Source organism: Hypanus sabinus, chromosome 2, assembly GCF_030144855.1.
Source record: "Hypanus sabinus isolate sHypSab1 chromosome 2, sHypSab1.hap1, whole genome shotgun sequence".
Classification (NCBI taxonomy): domain Eukaryota; kingdom Metazoa; phylum Chordata; class Chondrichthyes; order Myliobatiformes; family Dasyatidae; genus Hypanus; species Hypanus sabinus.
This window is the reverse complement of record NC_082707.1, coordinates 55,521,399-55,538,514: the sequence shown is the minus strand read 5'-3', so window position 1 is coordinate 55,538,514 and position 17,116 is coordinate 55,521,399. Positions and strand designations below refer to the sequence as shown.

Below are 17,116 nucleotides of genomic sequence, written 5' to 3'. Positions count from 1 at the left end.
CTCTCCACAATACATAAGTGGATATTTGCTGGAGTCTGAGGTGACATACTAAACATTGAACTTGGCGCCAATCTGAAGTGATAGATCCAAGGTGATGCAGAATCAAGATAGCTGGGACTGGGTCACAAGACCACAAGACAAAGGAGCAGAGGTAGGCCATTTGGCCCATCGAGTCTTCTCCGCCACTCCACCATGAGGTAAATTATTCTCCCATCTAGTTTCAATTTCTGACTTTCCCCCCATATCCCTTGATACCCTGACTAATTAGATACCTATCTATCTCCTCCTTAAACAACATCAATGATTGGGCCTCCACAGCTGCACGTGGCAACGAATTTCATAAATCCACGACCCTCTGGGTAAAAACAGAGCGAGGAACAGGCCGATATTTGACTGATTTCAGCGCCAGATTGGAAAGGTCAGGTACGGGCGGAATCAAGGCAGTGGGTCCCTGACCAGAGAATATATCAAAAGTCAAGGTGTCAGAGATGGAGGAGAGGAGTGGGCCAGTGTTCAGCATGCTGCTCAGCAAGTTTTAAACGTCTCTGCATTGAACTGAGGCTGTGGCCTTCAACTAACTGTCCTGCATCAGCTGTGACTGGCTTTGTGTGTGTGTACTCACTTTTGTGGACTTCAGTTCTGAATGTTATTTGCTTACTTTTCATGTTTGCACTATTTTTTTCCCCCTGAATATTGGATATTTAACTGTCTTTTTAAAATGGTTTCTGTTGGGTTCCTTTGTTTTGTGGCTGCCTGTAAGGCAATAAATCTCAAGGTTGCATATACTATATGTAACTACCAGCTTCAACCAGCATACGTTTGTCTAGGGTAAGACAGCTTCTGGCCCAGCCAAACTGAGAAATCTCGTGTGGATGCTGCATGATGCGTTGCCTGGTTACAAATCCGAACCGCAAAATATCAGACAGTACACCGTATCCAATTAAGCGATTGAACTTTATAAATCTTAACCTGACTATAGGGTTAGGAAAGAAAATAAAAAGAAAAAGAGCCCATTTCTAAAGTGCAAGTTGGAACTCATGGAATCGTCTATTCGACCCCCATTGACCTCCTTAGAGCATCACTGACCGTTGGACCCTCGCTCTGAGTCCATTCTGGCATCCTACCAACTCCTTCCATTTGCGTCTTCTCTCTTCATCTCTCGCCAACAAAAGACCGCAAAATCCCTGCTCCCAGACCCACAAGAAACAACATGCCTCTCATTGGCTAGCATACATTTCAAAGCCACCGTTATCTCTAGTCATAATCCAAACATTGCTGCTACAGAGAAACTATTACCGTAGAAATGAAACATTACAGAGAGGCTACTACATGAGCAGTGAAACCTTACAGTGTGTTAACCTCTTTCTCCCTCCCACCACCAAATTTAGTCACATCATCACGGCATTGAGATAATTCGCCGACTTTCTTCCTGCAAAACACAAAGTCCAATCCAGGTGCAAAAGGCAGTGACATAGCTCCCCAAAACAGTAGGAGTCACACTGTGTTCCCTCAGTGCTATCCAGTGGTCTCCTAATTCTCTAAGACGTCCGTAGCCCCTCACCTAACTCTTCAGGTTCAGACTCTACTGGGGAACTTCTGGTCTACCTGGTGAGGCTTTCCTCAACCTATTACTCATGCCCACCTGCAACATGGACCCCTCTGTCCCGTGGCCAAGCCCCACTTCATCCCCTGCAGAGCCCTGCTGCAACCCAGGCTGTCCTCCCACTTCACCTGACTCAGCGGGAGAAGGGCTGGAAGTCTCTTTCTCAGTCAGTGGGGAGTTAGCAAAAGGCAGCATATACCACTCATTCAAGTCATCCTCCAAAACAGTATCATTCTCAGGGGTGGGGGCCAACCTAACCTCTCCTGCTTCAGACCCTGCAGCTGCCCCTCATTTCTGCAGAGTCCTCTTATGAAGTGTAGACTCCAAGTTGGGCTCTGGGTCTGCCTGCACCTCTTGTCCCAGGGGCAGCAGGTGGTTCCGATGGAGAATCTTGACAGGCCTATTCCCATCCTCTGGTTTCACCCAAAAAGCTGGTAGGTTTGGCATTTTACTCTCCAGCACATGGAGCTTAACTGCCCAGCGGTCCACTGACTTATGTATCCCAGGTAACCCCAAATTCCTGATGAGGACCCTGTCTCCCAGCAGGAGTTGGGAGAAACCTACCTTTTGATCACACCTCCTGTTATTTCCAGCCACGACCCCAGTTAATTCATAAGCCCTTTTCAGCACTCATCTCGTGTCAGACATGTACTTGTATCCAGAGATACCGGCAACGTGACAGATGCACTACCACCTGGCTGGTCGGAGGACGCACCACATGCCAATCAACATTTGGTCTCTCCCAACTAATCAATGCACACCTGAGTTATTGGTCACCTTATTTGGATTATCTCGCCCAGCCCCATGCTATAAAAGGTGAGACTTGGCCCTGGCTCGGTCTCTCTTACAAACCACCTCATTGAAGGTAAGTGCATTGATTTATCTTTGGGAAGGTCTATCGTTTGTCCTGGTAAGGAGCCGCGGCTATCCAAGGTCAAGGATGATAGCTGTCATAGTGCTTTTCCCTTGTTCTTTGTATGTGTAACCGTACCCTTTCCCCACACCGCTTCCTGTGTATTGTAGTTGCTTGTGTTGACCCAACTTCCCCTTTAATAATAAATTCCATATTATTAAAACTGTATGTGTCCAGGCCTCTACTGTTGAGACTCAAAGAACCAGTTATTTCCATCACAACAGTTACTCCAGATAAGTCTTCGATGGTAAGACACCCTCATCAGTCCCAAAACAAAGGTCAATGGGCAACCTTGCCTCATGTCCAAACATCAGATAATATGGCGAGTACCTAGTAGCTTCATTTTGAGTTCAGTTATAATTGTGAACCAGTTGTCCAATATGTTGACTCCACCTGCTCTTCTTGCTGATCTCCAGGGTCCCAAACATGTTCAGCAAGGTCCGATTCAACCTCTGGGGCTGGGGATCATCCTGTGGGTGATAGGGCGTTGTCCTTGACTCTTCGACCTCAAGCATGTCCAGTAACTCATGGATGAGCCTGCTTTCGAAATCCCGTCCCTGTTCACTATTTATCCATCTGGGAAGGCCATAATAAATGAAATACTTCTCCCATAACACATTGGCCACCGTGGATGCCCTCTGGTCCTTGGTAGGAAAAGCCTATGCCTATCTTGTGTAATGGTCCATGATGACTAAGACATTCACTGAGTTGCTGGCAATGGACCAGAAATCCATACGCACCAGGTCCAGGGGCCCCACACTCTGCAAGTGGGACAAGGGAGTTGCCCGTGTAGGCAGTGCCTTCCGCTGTATGAGTCAAATACACGACCTAGTATTCGTCAACCTCTGACTTCATCCGGGGCCAGTAAAACTGGTCTCTGAGTGACTTCAGCGCAATCCTCCAATATTACTTCAGCAGAACCAGCTGGCAACGCCGAGGTCAGTCCAGGGGTGATGTGACCCGGTATAGGATCTGGTTCCTCAACTCCAACTGAGGCCATTCTCTCAGTAATGGAGGCACCGACGTGTTTCGTCTTCTCCACCTGAGCCATGACTCCCTTTTCGACCGCTGACCAAATGGTACCGATGCCCAGATCATCTCGCTGAGCAGCTGCCACTTCCCCAGAACTCAATTCCGGCTGCTGATTTGTCTTCAGAACAGTCAGGTTACAGTAAACTTGGGGAGTGGCATCATTAGAAGCTGCCCATTGATCCACGGCTTGATCCTGCCTTGCCCTTTCTTCTGCCCTCACGGTGATGGCAAACTGACACATGGCCTTCACCACTGGGGCAGGAGCACCCTCCCACTCCTTGTCCCTGTCCAGTCCCTCATGCACCCGTCAGGAAAAGGATCACCATCAATGCTCCTGTTTCTCAGCTGGTACTTCAGGCTGAAATCATAGGCAACCACCAATGGTCTGTGGCATCCAGTTTCGCTGAGGTCAGGATATTAGTTAGGGGGTTGTTGTCTATCCTCGCCTCAAACTTGGCCCCGTAGAGGTAGTCACTCAGCTTATCCACCACTGCCCATTTAAATGCCAGAAATTCCAACATGTATGGGATAGTTTTTCTTGGAGGGTGACACACTGGGGCTGACAAATGCAATGGGTCTCAACCTGATGCCCTGATCCTGATACAGGACGCCCCCCCAAGCCCTCTCAGCTGCCACCGTGTGCAGTACATTTGGCAATTGGGGGTCTGCAAAAGCCAGTGCTGGTGCCTGGGTCAGCAGCTCCTTCAATGACTGAAAGGCCTCTTCACATTTTGCATCCGACCTTGGTCCAAAGGCAAAGATACTCTCCACCCTCCTGACCTTTTCCTCCCCCTCCTTTTCTTCCCCAGGGGAGGGTAATCGCACTGAAGCTGATTCAATGGGTGACTCATTTTTGCGTAGCCCTTCATGAACCTCCAGTAGTAACCACAGAATCTGAGGAACAAGCGCAGAGCGCTCAGAGTCTGGGGCCAAGTTGTCACCACCTCTATCTTAGCTGGATCTGTTAGCTACTCCATCCTATGAGACTATGTGCCAAACATAGCTAGCAGATGTTTTGTAAAACTGGCATTTACCTAGGGAAAGCTTTAACCCTTCAGCTTTCAGGCAACTGAGCACCTTCAGTACCCTCACTTCATGTTCCTCCAAGGTGGATCCAAACTATGAGGTCATCCAGATATACCAATACCTCAAGAAAGTTCATATCCCCTACTGTCTTCTCCATGACCCACTGGAAGGTTGCAGGGGCTCCTGATATGCCCTGGAGCATCCTTTCAAACTGGAAGAATCCCAGGGGACATATAAATGCTGTCTTCTCTTTGTCGGCCTCACTCATGGGAATCTGGTAATATTCGCTCCTCAAGTCCAGCACACTGAACCACTTCGCACCACTCAGACAAGCCAGCGCATCTTCGATCCTTGGGGTCGTATACTGGTCATGGACGGTGTACCTGTTTAGAGTCCTATAATCTACGCACGTCCATTTCTTCCCATCTTTCTTTTGGGCCATTACTATTGGGGGTGCATAAAGGCTTCGGGACTCGGTGATCCCAGCTTCCTTCAACTTACACAAATGGTTGCCGAACGTTCTGCACCTCTGCAGGGTCAAGTCTCTGCGATCTCTCTAAATGGGGTGTCCTTGGTCACCTGGATAGTGTGATGAGTGCTCTTGGATCAACCCACATCAAACTCATCAGTGGAAAAGACACTTCCCAGCTTCAACATCTTCTCTACCAAACTCCTCTTCCAACCTGCAGGGACTGGGGAGTCCCTGAAGTCGAATGACTCAGTGATCAGCTTTCCCCCCTTTTTCCAATAGTTTCTCCCTGGCTTGTCTCAGAGGGGCACTGGACGTTACTATCACCAGGAGCAGATGCGCAAGGGGCATCCCCTGCCTGAAGGTGACCTCCCACTTCATAGTGTTCCTGACAGTCACTGCCATCTGAAGTTTGGACCTCACCAGTACCCCAGCAGGAAATCCCAACTCCCTCTCATGGTCTTTCAGAGTGTCCACTAAGAGGACCTCGCCCTCAGGCACTCCGGGAAATTTGGGTGTCCGCATCACTCCCTGGGCTGTACCACCATTGGCTTCGCCCACTCACTTCCTCAAAAGCAGCTCGAAACACTGGGTGCACGGACAATGTTCCCAGAAAGCTCTCGCCAGTCTTCTCCTTGCAGGCCCCCATGAGCCTCCTCACAAGAGGGGTGTTGGTCCCCACCAGAATTGAAATGCTGCCCTTCTCAACAGGGTCTGGACAGACCAGCACTAATGTATCAAGGACCTCAGACACTCCCACATCAGCCTCTGAGAGCCCCAACATCATTGACAAATAACAGTCATATGGGTAATCACTGACACCGAGTCCCCAGTTCTCCAGTGCACTGTATGGTGTCAATGGTAAATGCTTCAGACAGCGGTTGTAAAATGAACAGTACAACAACGTGACCTGAGACCCGCTGTCGAATATGGCTTTAGCATAACTGCCCTCTATCCGAAGTGACATACTGGAGCGTGGTCCCACTAAGCCTTCAGGAATCGGGTCTTTTCTTTCAGGAGTTCCTTGGTATATTGCTAGTAACGTGTTCCCCCAGAGACACCAGGCTGTTCCCTCACTTGGATTCCTTTACATTTTCCCAATGACTCTCTCTGCTTAGGTATCTGGGGGCTCACTCTCCTTCTCACGTGACGCTGGTTGCTACCAGCCCTCCGCATTGTTCATCTTCTTATGGGGTCCACCACCAGATCAGCTCCATCATATGAGGGGGTCACGCCTGTTAATAACAGCCGAGACATCTCAACTCTGCCACAGTATCTTCTACTACTTCCTGGGGCAAGCTATCCGTGGTGACTTCACCACAAGGGGCTATTACCTAGGACTGTACCCTGCTGACGGAGCCTTCCCTTGCCTCCGACATGTCCTCCTCCTCCCGTACCTCTCTGATCAGCTCAACAAAAGGGGGAGGACGTGTCTTATGAGACTGTCAGAGACCCCAAGCAATCAGGTCCTGGGACTGGGTGCCCCGGCTAACTGGTCCATTCTTAACTGGTTCACCTCAGCCACCTGAGTGACCCCTCTGCATCTCAAGCAATCTAGCTGCCTCTCTTGCTGAAAAATGTAAGCAGAAACCTTCTCCCCTTTCTCCTGATGCATGTTCTGAAAGCCCACCTTGAGCTCCAGTGGGCTCCCTTTTGTACCAAAGGCACTCTCCAATGCACCCAGATAATCAGCAATACTAGCTAAGGGTTAGTGTGTTTGCACAGCTCACAGCACATCAGCGGCCTGCCCATTCAAACTTTCAACCAATCTCTGTCACTTTAGGTCATCGGGGCACTGCTCCATCCACACTCCTCTTTCCCTCACTCCTCAGAAACGATAGAATCCTGTCTTTGAACTCTTCGCCCCCAGTTACGATAAGCTCGCCTTTTGATTCAGACCACTCCACTACATTCTCTTCCTCCCTGACAATATTGACAGGCCATGACCGATAGACACTGGCAGTTCCACTACTGTTATGTCAGCGTTAGTCTGAACTAATACAAGGCCCAGCCCGCCATTTTATCAAACTTCTGCACTACAACCTCAACTTTGCCAACAGATTTAACTGTACTTAAAAATCAAATCAACAATTCATCCAGGGTATGAATATCCACCCAACTCAACACGCCACATTAGTTACAGGTAACCCCATGGAGGCACATCAGTGCTCCACCCTGCCAGCATCCATACTTAAACTGCACAACCCACTGGTTCAACGCTCAGGGCAATCAAACAGTACCCAATGGAATCAATCCCCAACAATACCCTCACAATTGTAACCCTGAGGTTTGGCCAGCATACATTTGTCTAGAGTAAGACAGCCTCTGTCCCTGCCAAACTAAGAAATCTCGTTTGTGTGGATGCTGCGTGATGTGTTGCCCGGTTACAAATCCGAACCGCAAAATATCAGACAGTGCACCGTATGCAATTAAACGATTGAACTTTATAAATCTTAATCTGACTATAGGGTTAGGAAAGAAAATAAAAAGAAAAAGAGCCCATTTTAAAGAAATAGTCTAAAGTGTACATTGGAGCTCACAGAATCGTTCATTCGACCCCCATCAACCTCCTCCAAGCGTTGCAGACCGTCGGACCCTCGCTCCAAGTCCACTCTGTCCGGCGGTCTACCAACTCTTTCCATTTGCATCTTCTCTTTTCATCTCTCGCCGACAAAAGACCATGAAATCCCTGCTCCCAGACCCACAAGAAAGAACAACATACTTCTCATTGGCTAGCATACATTCCAAAGCTGCCGTTGTATCTAGCCATAACCCAAACATTGCTGCTACAGAGAAACTATTACCTTAGCAGTGAAACATTACAGAGAGGCTATTACATTAGCACTGAAACCTTACAATGCATTTCATATACTGTACATACTTGGATAATAAATGTACTTTGAACTTTGAAATCTCTAAAAACTCCTAAAGAAATATAGCCCCTGATCATTCTTCTTCATAATTGTATCAATATAGTGTAGATCTACTGAGATGCTGACATCCAGAAACTTGAAACTGCTCATCCTTTTGTTATGAATGCGCAGCAACTCTGAGGGGGCTGAAGGGTAGAGTCGCCCCCTCCTTTTTGAGAATCGCAAGATCGCTATTAATTCGGGTCTAGGACCCAGGAAATGAGAGAGAGACATCCAGAATAACAGGGTTTGGAATGTGTCCTGGCCTCAGCAAGACGGAACCACTGATAACGGCTATTGTCTCTTGGAGACGGAATTGTGTATTGAGTACTGTACTATTCATTGAAGCCCTCGGGACGACCAGAGTGGGCTGGTTGAGGGATTGCTTCATCCCAACCTGATTGACACCTGAGACCCCATGAGTAAGGATAAAAGAGGGTCTGGGGAACAACCCCTTTAGACGCACCAGGAGAAATGCTAGAAATACCGTGACAGCATTTAATAGCAACAGCCGGTGGGGGGGCTCGCATGCATCCTTTTCCCTTGCCTGGGAATTGGTGGGCTCGCCACGGAAGAACGGCTTTAGCTAAAGGAGAGGCCACACCAACGGAACTCTAGAAGGATCGAAATCATAAAAAGGAAAAGCTGGCAAGTTTCTAAAAATCTCTCTCTTGACTCCAACCAAAGGCTGCAGCCTAAATGAACTGAGTGACTTTTATATTTCCATCGTACAATACATTAACCCCTAGACAACAATAGAGCTATTTCTTATTGATTATTATTATACCCGCACTTTTAGATTTAGTATTGACGATGTATATTATCTGTATGTTTGCATTGATATTATTTTTGTGTATTTTTACTAATAAATACTGTTAAAAATAGTACCATCAGACTTCAATGGACCTCTCTATCTTTGCTGGTAAGTAATCCAGTTACGGGGTTCGTAACACTTTAAACTGCTGATGCCTCGGTGAGAATGAGCGTGTATTCCCTCAACTTCTCTTTCCTGAGGTGGACACTATACCAGTTTCGCTTATTATTCAAATGCATCACCTTGCCACTCCCCAGAAGAAATCTTTTTTAATGTTCAACAATGCTGAAAAGAGCTGTGCGGGTTTGAGAAAAGGGAGGCCTTTGAGATATAACAGACAGGATAGATAAAGGCGGATCAGTGAATGTTGTTTAATTTCCAGAAGGCCTTTGAAATGCTAAACAAGATAAGAGCACATAATGTTACAGGAAATGTACAAACGTGGATAGTAGATTGGCTGACTGGCAGGAGGCAAAGAGTGGGAATAAAGGGGTCCTTTTCTGGTTGGCTGCCAGTGACTAGTAGTGTTTTGCAGGGGTCGGTGTTGGGACTGCTTCTTTTCAATGATTTGCATGATGGAATTGATGGGCCTGTACTTGCTGGAGTTTAGAAGAATGAGGGGTTCTCATTGAAACCTATCTAATATTGGAGGTCCTAGATAGAGTGGATGTAGAGAGGATGTTTCTTATAGTGGGGGAGTCTAGAACCAGAAGGCACAACCTCAGAATAGAGGGACAATGATGAAGAAGAATTTCTTAAGCCATCAGATGGTGCATCTATGGTATTCATTGCCACGAATTGGTATTGGTTTTTGATCTGTAATGGCATCAAAGGGTACGAAGAGAAGACAGAAGAATGGAGTTGAGAGGGATAACAGATCAGCCATGATGGAATGCTGGAGCAGTCTCAATAGATCAATGCTGCTATGTCTTTTGGCATTAAAAAAAGATATGTACAAAAATAACAGGGAAGCCATTTGAGTAAGAGGTCCCATTTTTGTTTCTTTTGGAGGTTCTTCTTCAATGGTTCCTTGCAATTGATAATTATTATCTGTTCAAAGAACATTGAATTATATATCAGCAAATTATTTGCATTATATTTGGTATTCAGCAAAGTTAAGAACCATGCCAGAGCATGTTAATTATGAATATACTCTTAATAATGACAGTAACTGCATATGTTGTATGTTCATTTTCTGTCCAGATCTCAAGCTCAGGTAATTCTACAGAGTCTTCATGCTGAGCTTGAATATTTACAGAATCAGCTGGCTAACATGGAAGCACAGCATAGTATTCAAGTAAGTGTGATATTTTAATAGTTCATTTTTCATGAACTTTATTTTCAATCATATGTATTGCATGATAACAAATGCACTCTAGGATCCTGGTAGGGAGATTAATCAAAGGATCAATTAGAGGATCTGTCCTGGGTTCAGCACCTGAGTGTCACCACAGAGAAGGCACAACAGTACTTCTACTTTCTTAGCAGTTTGTGTAGGCTTGACATGTCACCAAAAACTGATTAATGTCATGATGCACAGTGGAGACTATTGTAATTGGTTTACATCACATTCTGATTGGAAACACCAATGCCTAGGAACAAAAAGGCTACAGGAAGTAGTGGATGCAGCCCAGTCCACTGCAGGCAAAGACTTCCCCACCATTGAGTGCCATTGAGGGTCATTGCTACATTGATTGTTTGGAATAACGAAGATGGTGGAGCACTGCCACGAGAAAGCAGTATCCATTATCAAAGACCCCCATCATCCAGGCCAGACCATCTTCCTGCTATTACCACCAGATAGGAGGTACTGGAGCCTAAGGTCCCACACCACCAAGTCCAGGAAGAGTTATTACTCTAAACTGTCAGGCTCCTGAACCGGCATGAATCACTTCATTTAACACTACTCTAAACTGATTCTATGACTGACAGACCCACTGTCAAAGACTCTTTAGAACTCATGTTCTCAGTAATATTTTCATTTGTACATTTTGTCATCTTTTGCATGTTAGTTGTTTGTCAGTCTTCGTTTATGTGTAGTTTTTTGTAAAATTTGATTGTATTTTTTCTTGTAAATGACTACAACAAAATGAATTTCAATGTAGTATATGGCAATAAATATCTACTGAGATAATAAATTTACTTTGAACTTTGAATGTTTTGATTTATTATCATTGAACGAGCCTAGTAAATGTTCTGGTAACAACTTTGACTTCATATCCTGAGCTGTCACAATACCTAGCTGATGGATTTTGATAAGTTCAATCTATTTGACAGATTAATTAATTACTTAAGCCTTTTCCAAACCATCTCAGCTGCATATCAAACTATGCCTAAGTTTCTGAAACATCTGTATAGATAACACGTTTGTGCCTGTCTGCATTCCACTATCACCCTTTGTATCCACTGAAATAGTACCGAATCGAGTATGCTTACTATTGAAGTAAACTCTCTGTAGATATCACCTCATTAACAATGCCTTGTACCTTTCAAATCAATGGTCATCTGTCTTACAATTTTCTTTATTCCAAACAATCAGTGTAGCAATGACCCTCCAAAAGGTTTGCTCCGAGAATATCTCCTCCCCCTCAAGAGTGCAAAGATGTATGGGGGCGTCTAGGGAGGGGTAGCATCTCTGATGGGGGGGGGTGTGCTGTGCCCTTTTTCAGGGCAGCTCATCCACCTTTGGTCCCCACCTGGCGCTCAGCTCTCACCTGTGGCTGCAAGTAGCTGTAACACTCAGTGGCCACACCCCGGTAAACTGTCTCGGCAGACAGGCCAAACCAGGTGAGGGTAGCCAACAGGTCTTCAACCCTTGGTGAGGTAGGGGATCTGCCTATCCCAGCGTGTGAAGTTTGACCCTGACAGATTGAGCGGAGGAGACCGATCAATGGTCCAACGGTCAAGAAGGCAGGCCAGCAGGCGTTAGTGGAGCGCTAAGAGCATGACAAGGGACTTAGACTTCCTGGTCATCCACTGCAAGAGGTGGTAATCTCTTTAAACTCACCCGGCAGAAGGCAAAGGCAAACCACTGCTGTAACCTGCTGAGTACATGATTTCCAAATATGTCAGAGCGGCATGGAGAGAAATTGTCCACTAACTGGAAATTCCAGATGCGACCTAACGATGACGACGACAGGAGTTTGCTCAGTTGGTTCAAGCTGAACATTGTTCTGCTCATTGAGTGCAGTGTTTTAACCCTGCATGAAGATGCAATTACCATTTTCTGTTTTATTTCATTATTTGCCCCATAGTATTTTTGAAAACCTTGGGTACTTTATGCTTTTCATGCTTTATGATGTGATCAATGTGGATAACTAGTTAATTTTTTACCTGAGGTAAGAATTTGTTCTCGATGAAATGGTAGTTTTGTGGAAGCTAGAATTTAAGTACAAACCACTCATTCAGTAGCATATAACAAAACTATTAATTAAATAACGTTGAAATATTTTCAAATTGATTTCTTATTGTTGACTAAGGAGATGCCTTTCCAAAAAGGACTAGAAGTTTGCAGACAAGAGAATCAGAAACTAGCACAAAGCTTGGAACAGACTTTGCATGCAAGCAATAATTTACAGATCAAATTAACTCATCTCCAGGATGATTTGTACAAGAAAGAAAATCAGCAAATTCTGCACAACAGGTCAGGATCACATAGTTATAAGTAGATAATTATAATAAAACTCTAATAATCGCTTCATCCATGCTCTGGCTTTCATATTCTCTTTCCATTCACCTGTTCTCTTTCCACTTGTTGGGGCCCAGTTCTCACACATCTCTTCAATTCAGTTCGTTGAAATCTTGATTCTTTTGCTGTCTTTCAATTTACCACACTTCCACTTCCCACAGTTCCTTTTGTCATATCTCATTCAGTAGACAATATCTTAGTGTGTATCATTTTTAAATAGTGAATTAAAGTGTTAAGGTATTAACATGAATAACATTCAGTAATTGGGAAAGCTGCTAAGACAGCACCATCAAAGTCCTGAGTAAGCTGGATTATAGAAGCTTTACTGTACACAAAAAATATTCTTCAATTGTAAAGTACAAAGGAAGTCAAGTTCAATACTGAGAATCATTTGCTTGATTCAGTTTCTTTAATGATTCCCATCTTAGTTTGTCTAATACAAAGTCAACAAAGTGTTTGTTTTATATTATGTTATAAACAGGACGATGATGTGTAAAAGTGAAGGTAGCATTTCTAGTTCAGAATGAGGGAGGGAATAGCAAGGGGAAGACAATTGCATCAAATCTCCAACTCAATGCTATTAAAAAAAATGTACAATGGATTCTGGTTAATTGGGCTATCAGTTAATTAAAGAACAAAAACAAATAGAGAAAATTGCCAGGATTCTCTTTGTTTATTTGAGACACTATGCTACTTCATTGGGACAGGAGACTTGCTGAACAGGTTCTAAGTAGCATCAGTCGCGCATACTTGTGTGGCCAATAGACACTACACTGTGCTTAAAGCCAGCAGTTTTTAAATAGCATCAGTTGTGTTTGTATTTTTAAAAAGCTAGTGATTTTTAGTTAATGATAGATAGTTAATGAGAAATGAGCAGTAAGACAATTCCGAACTATTTTGCTCACTGTGGTTTCAAGGATTCAGGCTTGGAGATGTCAGAAATGTCTGGAAGTGAAAATGAAATGATTTCACTACTTCAACAAACTAGGGACTATGAAGAATTTAAAGGTATCAATCAACAATCATCTTGAATGTTACAATGAAAATGAAGATTTGGAGGATGCAATTGTTGAAAGCATTATATGAAGGCAGTCTATTATCTGCACTAGGTGGCTGCACTGATTTTGTTCATCACATACACTGGATGAATTCCTCCGTCGATAACTGTAAGGAACTAACACACAGTTTTACAGTAACGTAGTACTATTGGTACTGTCCTAATTTGTTCTGTATTTCATTTAAATATATAGATTGTATTTTTTATACCATTTTAACTATTTCCATGCAGCTTTGGCTAATTAGGGCAGCCACTTACATGGACTAAAATGTACTGGCCTGATGTATCCCAGTTAACTGGAATCCCCTGTACTTCCAAATAGAGTGGATGTACTGTAACCCAATGAAAATATAATTTCTGCATCTGGCACATAACTTCCCTGTCTGCCTACTGAGCACTAGGATATTTCAGGTCTGGATGGACTTGTGGCTTCTCCAAGAGACTCATAGGCTGGAAATAGTACCTTTGCTACAGCTATTTTTACTTTATTGCCTCCAAATAGTTTATGGTTTTTAGAAAACCTCTGTACCATCACTCAGGACTCTCATACCCAAACAATTCCAGGTCAAGATTATATGCCCAATCAAATATAAGGAGATTTACTTACACAGCTCTAAAATAAAATATGCTGTGCTATTGAAAATTGGGTTAATCTGGAGTTGAGTAAAAGGTACTTTGCTGCTTTTCCAAAGCATAAGCATTCAAAGGCTGTACTTGTATTCCAATAGAGACCTTCTTGCAACTTACTTTGAGGCACATCTGGCTATAGTCCTGTCGGATCTCTGTGCTCCATTGTAAAAGAATATGCCTGTTACAAATACAGTTCTTTCCCAGCTTGACCAGGTATCCATGACTGCTATCCCAATCTGGAGAGCTCTGCCCCATTCCCCTCCTCCCAGTGACAGTTTCAGCACTTGCTAGATATGGAAACCCAACAAGATGGTCTGATACTGTCACAATTGAAATCCTTGGTCTTTGTGCAACTTTCATGGTCTTAGGATGACTGTTTTAATGCCAAAAATTGGTATTGGGAGATTTCTGAATCAACGTCTTTCTCAGCAGGAACTCTGAGAAACGAATAATATTTTAATGAATAAAGATTTCAACCAAAAAAATCAATTTTTAAAGATGTAATATCTACCTCTTTTTGGAAATATTCAAACTACTTTAAACTATTTAAAATTCTCATTTGGATGATTACACCTGTCATTGCCTTCCTTGTATCTTAATAATTTTGTCTTGCCTTTTGATATCTACATTTTTCAATTGTCTTTCTTCTGCATTTTGTGAAAGACTATGCAATCAGACATGACTGATTATGGAGATTTCAGTTTTTTTTTGGTCTTTATCTCTGGAATTTAGAGATTTTACTTTTTATACCATTTAAAGTTGTCTTCAAAACCTAGTATGTCTTCGGCAGATTATGGAAGTTCCATTCTTGGAGTAGTTCATAACCCGAACAGTTCACATTGGAAATGTGTCCTTTAGCCAAATCCCCAAATTGTAGAAGATGCCTGCAGCTCCACAACAGCTAGGAAATCCATCTCACTGGTCTCCTAATTGCTTGTCATTATGTTGGGTGTCCATGTTGGGTGCTTGTAAGACATATGTTGATTGTAGCTGATACAATTTTGAATTGCATGGTGATAACTATATATTACACCTGCCTATATTCTAATCTTTTATTGCCCCTCCTTCCTAAAAAAAAACCTGCAGAGAACAAGAAGTTGAGAATGCAAAAATGGCATCCAAAATGTTCAAAGAACAAATTGAAACTTTGAAAAAACAGTTCCAACGTGAGAAAGAGATTGAAAGAAAAGCCAGTCAGAAAGAAGTAATAGAAGTAAGATAATTACCATTCTATCTTTCCTAAAGCAAATAAATCTAAAGATAATGGACGTGAGTAATTTATGTAAATGCGTAAAGTCTTCAAGAAGAAAATAATAGTAATAAGGTCCTTTCATTTTTGTAACATTTATATTTAAAATTGTTGGATTCAAAACTTCCAGTGGAAAATAGTGCTCATGTTCAAGTAACAAATCAATTACACGGCTGTGGGTAAGTTCGAGTTATACCATCAGCTGGACTTTAAGGGAAATTCAGAAGTATGTACTGTAAATATATATTGCTTAATTGTGTCTGTAGTTCCAATTTTTACAAAATGAGATGGCTTTTGAATATCACTGAGTAGTTGGATTTCAGAAGGTAAGATTCTGTGGATGTCTTGCTGAGGATGAGAATCCTTTAGAATCTCAGTCAATAGCTAAAATGGATAAAACCTACTCCAATTAAGCTAAGTACAAGTTTAAATTATTAAATGTTTGAAAAAGAATGAGACAAAAAGTTTAGGAAAGGGATAAGAATTAAACTTCAAGCATTCAGACAAAATTGAAAAGAAGGGTGGTGAATGAAGGACCAAAGATATAATGTTTGAATGCACGCAATATAGGAAATACGGTAGATGATCTTGCAGCATAATTAGAAATTGGGACGTATGACATTGCGGACATGAAAGCTTATCAACCAAGGATGCACATCGTATTGAAAGGACAGACATGTGGGCGAAGGGGTTAAAACATAAAGTAATAGAAAAATGCAATATAGAAACATGCCCTTCAGTCCATCGAGTCTTTGCAGAACCATTTAAAACCACCTACTCCCTTAGACCTGCACCCAGACCTTAGCCCTCCATACCCAACCATCTATGTACCTTTCCAAACTTCTCTGAAGTGTTGAAATTGAGCTTGCTTGCATCACTGCGATGGCAGCTCGTTCCATACTTCTATGACCCTCTGAGTGATGAAGCTTACCCTTGTGTTCCCCTTAAATTATTATTAATTATAATGATTATTATCTGAATGGTGGCCGATTAGGAAAAGGGGAGGTGTAACGAGACCTGGGTGTCATTGTACACCAGTCATTGAAGGTGGGCATGCAGGTACAGCAGGCGGTGAAAAAGGCAAATGGTATGTTGGCATTCATTGCAAAAGGATTTGAGTACAGGAGCAGGGAGGTTCTACTGCAGTTGTACAAGGCCTTAGTGAGAGTGCACCTAGAGTATTGTGTGCAGTTTTGGTCCCCTAATCTGAGGAAAGACATTCTTGCCATAGAGGGAGTACAAAGAAGGTTCACCAGATTGATTCCTGGGATGGCAGGACTTTCATATGAAGAAAGACTGGATCGACTAGGCTTATACTCACTGGAATTTAGAAGATTGAGGGGGGATCTTATTGAAACATATAAAATTCTAAAGGGATTGGACAGGCTAGATGCAGGAATATTGTTCCCGATGTTGTGGAAGTCCAGAACGAGGGGTCACAGTTTAAGGATAAAGGGGAAGTCTTTTAGGACTGAGATGAGGAAAAACTTCTTCACACAGAGAGTGGTGAATCTGTGGAATTCTCTGCCACAGGAAACAGTTGAGGCCGGTTCATTGGCTATATTTAAGAGGAAGTTAGATATGGCCCTTGTGGCTAAAGGGATCAGAGGGTATGGAGAGAAAGCATGTACAGGGTTCTGAGTTGGATGATCAGCCATGATCATACTGAATGATGGTGCAGGCTTGAAGGGCCAAATGGCCTACTCCTGCACCTATTTTCTAT

At 43.4% G+C, this 17,116-nt stretch overlaps 1 protein-coding gene across 10 annotated transcripts in view; it reads left to right on the top strand.

Moving 5' to 3' along the window:
- The window catches only part of LOC132378911 (coiled-coil domain-containing protein 150-like), a 148,858-nt gene that overhangs the window by 76,864 nt on the left and 54,878 nt on the right, over positions 1-17,116 (top strand). For 9 of the 10 annotated variants that reach the window (XM_059946269.1, XM_059946241.1, XM_059946263.1 and 6 more), the window contains 3 exons: positions 9,973-10,066; positions 12,249-12,412; positions 15,231-15,357. In XM_059946269.1, the coding sequence (XP_059802252.1) occupies positions 9,973-10,066; positions 12,249-12,412; positions 15,231-15,357 (385 nt within the window). The remainder of the gene's footprint in view (positions 1-9,972; positions 10,067-12,248; positions 12,413-15,230; positions 15,358-17,116) is intronic. The other variant, XM_059946232.1, reaches the window with a different exon arrangement.